The sequence below is a fragment of the Rhipicephalus microplus genome, chromosome X, assembly GCF_043290135.1.
Source record: "Rhipicephalus microplus isolate Deutch F79 chromosome X, USDA_Rmic, whole genome shotgun sequence".
NCBI classification, from domain to species: Eukaryota; Metazoa; Arthropoda; class Arachnida; order Ixodida; family Ixodidae; genus Rhipicephalus; species Rhipicephalus microplus.
The window spans coordinates 193,180,792-193,186,806 of NC_134710.1; the positions used below are offsets into that span (position 1 = coordinate 193,180,792).

The 6,015-nt window shown below is 48.4% G+C and overlaps 1 protein-coding gene across 1 annotated transcript; it reads right to left on the reverse strand.

The window, feature by feature from the left end:
- Positions 1-1,303: 1,303 nt before the first annotated feature.
- LOC142777060 (uncharacterized) lies at positions 1,304-5,670 on the reverse strand. Its single transcript, XM_075881357.1, has 2 exons — positions 5,350-5,670; positions 1,304-2,519 (listed from the first exon to the last, which is right to left on the reverse strand). Exons 1-2 carry the CDS (start codon positions 5,524-5,526, stop codon positions 2,289-2,291), a joined length of 408 nt encoding a protein of 135 aa, XP_075737472.1. The 5' UTR covers positions 5,527-5,670; the 3' UTR covers positions 1,304-2,288.
- Between the last annotated feature and the right edge of the window lie 345 nt (positions 5,671-6,015).

Consider the following 6,015-nt stretch of genomic DNA (forward strand, 5'->3'; position numbering starts at 1 on the left):
TATACAGACAATAAAGTGACATCTATGCAGTTCCCTTGGTATATTTCGGATTATATATTAATGGGGATCGGTGCGTGAATGACACTTCGCGAAAACTCTCAAATACCAACCGCAAATACGCAACGTAGACTAAATCAGGAAAGCTAGCATGCTCTTGCCACTTTAAAGACGATACCGTTCCTTGCGCCGCTCCCTGACACGCACATATATGCATGCCTGTTAACACTTAGGCCGGGTGAAACTGCTGCGCGCAGAACCAAATTTAAACTGAAAACGCCGTAGAAAGTTAGCTAAGTAACGCAATTGGATCATATCTTTGTACTTCTCTTCATTCCCACCATAGTTGAATGACCGCGCCGACCGATTTTACTCAAGGTTATAGTACAAGTCTGTATGAAGTTCAGCAAGCGACGGGAGCACGAAAAAATCACCCCCAAAGCACTCCGTACAAATGGTTAACCAGGAAAAGCTGAAACGTGTGTTTCCGGTGTTCAGCAGTGGGTTGAATGCGACGCTTCATTCAAGCCTTTCGCAGATTGCGTTGAAGAAACTAGACATTGGTGGGTCCAATCCACCCCTTCCCGATGCGGCAGCGATGCTCCCTTCCCTAAAGGAAACCACGCAAGCCGCTTCTTTATATCGGAGACTTCCATCCTCGTGATGGCTGTTTTCCCGGCTCTTGTCAAATTCCTGCCAAAAAGGACAAGGGGCCGCACAGGAAAATGAAGGAGGCTTCCATCGTCATATTCCGGAGCCACGGAACACCACCGGCGCGCTGCGCAGAACCGAAGCGGAATCGTGCAATGCAGAGCTTTGTTCAAAGAGAGAGTCCATATCTCCATGGTACTCGTGAATTTCTTTCCATTTTTCTCTGTTCGAACGACTCTTTGCTCTCTTCTCCTAACTCTGAAGTATAAACTCCCCCCTTAACCCCCCCGTACCGCGCCGCCGCTGATCCAAAAAGCCCCGCGCTGATCACGCGCCACCACCGGAGGTGAAAACACCGGCGCGCCGCCGCCGGCTATTTCGGTACCGGCGTACAGGTCTACTTGGCACACACTAAACTACATATTCTGCAAGATTATGCCATGTTATTCCCTCTCCCTGTTGTTGTTCTTCCTCCCCCACATTCACCACTCATTTCCATCCTCTTGAAATACTAAGAATATGCACTGCAATTCTATAAGACAAGCTACGATAGGGAAATACCCGCTTTCATAGGCGCATACCTGCCACCATTTTCGCGACACACGCTAACATTACCCCCCACTTAAGTAGCTATCTTCACGGTCCTATGGTGATGACTACATAGAAGCAAGTCGACAAATATGCAAAGATCAACTCATTTATTGGCGTGCTCAGAAAAATTAACGAACATTCTCCGTAAAAGCGCACACAGGCACCACTCGCAAAGTGACAGCAGTGAGGCATCTCTGCTATAATTGACCATTGCTGAAAAGCGTCATTTAAGCATGCGCGATAGATTGTCTCAACGTTATCCGCGGTGCTTTTCGTCTACTCCAGAATAATCTCTACCACACTCGTCGTGCTCGCTATAGTAGAACAATCCGAAACAATTGTGAAAGTTTCCATACATTTCGACACGGCCTGAGCCGAGCTGTGGTAAAACGTGCAACTGATTCGGGGTGAGGCCCGGTCACACGAAAATATAGTAAAAGAACAAGCACGTGTGGCTTTTCTAAGGCTCTTCGACAAGTGCGCGTTGGAGAACACCAAATGATCAATATTTGCGGAGCCCTCCACTACGACGTCTCTCGTAAACATATCGTAGTTTTGGGACATAAAATCTCGATATATTAAGTCTTCGGCACCACGAATATACTGGTTATACGAATCAAAAGCTAAGTATACAACTGAGCATAGGTAAAATTCAAGACGGTACATGGAAATTATATGTAACTTTAATCATCCGCGAAATAAACGATACTAAGTGCGTTGACACATGGAGTACAAACTTGTAGAAATTGAAACAATAACGAATTAGGTCGCAATAAATTGTATACGGTCTGGCCGTATGTATGCTGCGTAATCATAATACTAAGCATGTTCAGGTTATGGCACGCTCCTCTTTTTTGGAAGAGGAAGGCAGCGTTTATCTCCAGCAGCAGCCGGCCTCAACCGGCGGCCACCGCCTGACTGGTGTGGCCCCGTCGAGCTGCATGCGAAGCGCCGTCTGTGGCAGCTGCAGCTTCGGGTTCGCTATGTCGAGCTCGGTCTCGCCCGAACCTACGGCGCTGCAGCGGTTGAAGGCCCGATGATATGCTACACTATGTCTCCGATCGGAGGCCCTGCGATTGTTGCGCCCAGAGCGGCCGCGTGCACGAACTTATGTCCGAGAGCAAGGCTTTCACGTGTAGGTTGCTGGCTCGGCACGTCTGTCGTGGTGAGCGACGCGTGAGAGACTTCGCGTGGCGGGTCTTGGTGGGTACATTATGGCGATGCGATTGACGATCGAGCCTGCAGTCCGAGGTGGTGGGGCGAAACCAACTTCTCCACACCTGTGAAGACAAGAAATGCGTCAAATTTGACCGTTGGTGAAACACGTCTTCTAAGCATACGTGGTGGAACATTCACAATGGCACATTTTTCACAAATTCTTTTACAGCTCGCTGAACCACCCACCTTACATCCCGCCATCATCGCCACGCACGTAAATGCGCGCGAGCCATCAACTGCAAGTAACCCGTCCACCAACCAGAATCGTACCATTTCAAGCCTTAATTTTTTCCTCAAGCTTCCAAGAACCGGAACAACCTGCCTCACCACGCTGTTGACATAAGGAGTCATACAGAACTTTGGTCAAGCGGTCAACATGTATCACAACATAACAACTGATTTTATTGTACTACTATGTTAACCACCTAGTGTATTACCCCTAAACGTGGTCTTTAAGGTAATAAAATGAAATGCATTTTGAGCGGTTAACGAGATGCTACTTTCAAATGAGCTGCAAGAACCAGAGAGATGTCACCAAATCTCATATTGCCAGGCATGACACAAAGTACTAGATAACAAGAGAGAAGGATTATCCAGGAAGCTTACAGTTAAAAATGGGAAGAGTGGTTACAATTACTAAGAATTTCATTCAATCGAAAAAAAAACAAGGCGCCATAAGACAACAACTCAGATGACATCAGCGAGATGCCCTATGTTGTCCTATAAAATGATATTCTTACAGGATCAAAAATAGGTATGCCTTCTAAAGAGCGTCACCTATCCTTATTTTTGTAACCGACTGGGCATGTATAGCGTTTCTTACACCGAAACCTTTGCGTATAGGATGCCTTTAATGTATAAACAGCAAGTTTCTCCATCATGTCATCTGCAAAGCAAATATTCGGGGCTGCTATAGCGCTGCAGTGATGCAAATACGGAGAAAACAGCAGGGTTGGTGGCCTTCCAGAGAATACCTGCAAGCTCCAACTCTCCTCACTCCCCCACTCTTTGCTGCACTGTTTCGAAGCCGGTGACTCAGCAGAGCGTCGAACTGCTGGCGGATTTTTTTCCTCGGGCGATCGTGCACCCCGTAAACAACCGGGTACCGGGTCAGGGCGCGCATTTCCCGTTTAACCGGCGGTGGGTGACCACCGGCAGGTTTCGAACCAGCTACCAACTGTTGCCGAGGCGGACACCCTGCACACTGGGTCACAACTGCGATTCGGCCATAATACACTATGCATGGATGTGCTAGGCATTAGTATATCCTCTCGTCTTTTTCCTCCTCACCGTCACATCACTCCTCAGCGAAGGTTTCCTTCCCCGCCCCATCGATATGCTATAATACATACGAGTATGCTTTACCATCTCCCCTCTTCCTTTCCCTCCCCACCTTCAGATTTATTTCCTCCCTTCGCGTTCACACCAATTGCTATGCAATACTATACTATATGGCTATGCTACACTTACACCTCACTTTCCACAGCTGGGCCGAGTTCTCTGCGGTCACGGGTTACGGCCCTACTTCATGCGTCGCCCGCTGCGCTGCTAAATATTAAGAGCTTTTTGATAAAGCTGCATCAAATGTCTCAGTAAAGTGCAGTTGACGAAGATATACAGCGGATGAGGGAAATTACGTATAGTGACAAACAGCCCTAGGTAACAATTTGACAACACTCATCACTGTTGGTGATATGCGAGAAAATATGAGTTGGAACCTTCAATTCGCATGGTCACGCAATGGTCAATATACTGTCAATGAAGGCCTACAGCGAGGGTAACAGTGCTCGCAACCAGTGCGAAATAAACTATCACGGTTTAAGATACTGTAAACTATAGAAATTGCCAAGAATCAACAGCAGTAGTTTACCTAAAATTGCTAAAAACGCTCCCGAAGCATCCGGCTCGTATCTGTGCCACGTGAGAAAGGGCCCTACAGCCTTCGCAAGTGCGCGTTGGTAAGGGAATCATTGGGTGGCCCGTGCTACACACGTCCTGAAGATTCGCGGCATTGGCGCTGCATTAAGCGCGGGATATAGAACTACACCGGGGCCTATGTAATGAGGACACTAGCGCATAGTTTAGCATAGTATTTAAAACTATACCAAGTTGTACCCAAGACCTACATGAGCGCTATATTAACTGCGCAACTTTTTTACGTTCTATCATTAGCTTCTTCGTTCTGAGTAGCCCCGCCGTGGTGGTCTAGTGGCTAAGATACTCGGCTGCTGACCCGCATGTCGCGGGTTTGAATCCCGGCTGCGGTGGCTGCATTTCCGATCGAGGCGGAAATGTTGTAGACCTGTGTGCTCAGATTTGGGTGCACGTTAAAGAACCCCAGGTGGTCGAAATTTCCGGAGCCCTGCACTACAGCGTCTTTCATAATCATATGGTGGTTTTGGGACGTTAAACCCCACATATCAATCAATCAATCAATTTGTTGTGGGTATGCGCCATGTCCGGCATTATCACGGCTTTAGCCTGACATTAGTTATATCAGGACCGCGCGCTCTCGAGATACGCCAAATGCAAATCATCTTCATCCATTGCCCCTTCGTGACACATCGACTAATATACCCTCGAACATGACACACCCATTGTCTTGAGGGTGTAAACAAAGCTCAGTGGTGGCGCGTACCCTATAGCGTACAGCAATTGTTTAAGGCATGGACATTTCACCTCGTTTGACAGCAGTGAATAAGTGTCGCACGGCAGCAGAAAGGGTTCAGGGGTGTGAATTTAGGATAAGCAGCCGAAAAGTAGTAAAATATGAAAAAAGTAACATAATTTCGCCTTTTATACAACGTCTATATCCGATACACGGGTGTATACGAGTTACGTGATCGATTTAGGGGAGGGGGGGGGAAATGGCGAAAACGCCGGCATGCTCACCATCAGCTGACGTGGCCGCGGCCAGGAGGACGTGGCGTTGCCGTACCGGTCAGTAGATGCTAGCGGGGGCGTGAAGTGGCAGCGGTGGCAGGTGACGATGAGGGTGGGACGGGTGGCCAGAACTCCTGCACGCTCGTCCGCTGGGGTTGCCTGGCTGCTATTCCAGAGACCCGTCATGTCGGAACCTCGTCTTCAGTGTCCCCCGAAGCCAGTCTTGATCTCAACTGCTGGTTCTCGTAGCTTCAGAGAGGCAGGCAGCTCCCTCTCTCCTGTCGCCGCCGTCGGCGACTATCAGGAAAGACTGCAGTGGTCATGTCGGCATGGCGGCCGCCTATCGTCTGTAATACCACCGTTTATGATCACGCGCTTCATGCGCGTGGTCCAATCGCAGCATGACACCCCTTCCGAACACCATGGGGCCACTCCTCATTGGACCAGCGTGCCGCCCACGTGGCCTAATTACGATTCACCACGTGCCACTTCGCTTAGTCATTCCCTTTTTCTTCACTGACATCTGTGCTCCCTGTCAACAACGCACTTCTTTTTCTTCCTTTCACAGAACCTCTATATTTGTTGTGCCGAACCCGGCTTCGTGCGACAAGCGTGTACAATTGGTGTTAAAAAACTAATTATTCACATATTGCGTGTGGTTACAATTTGTAAAAT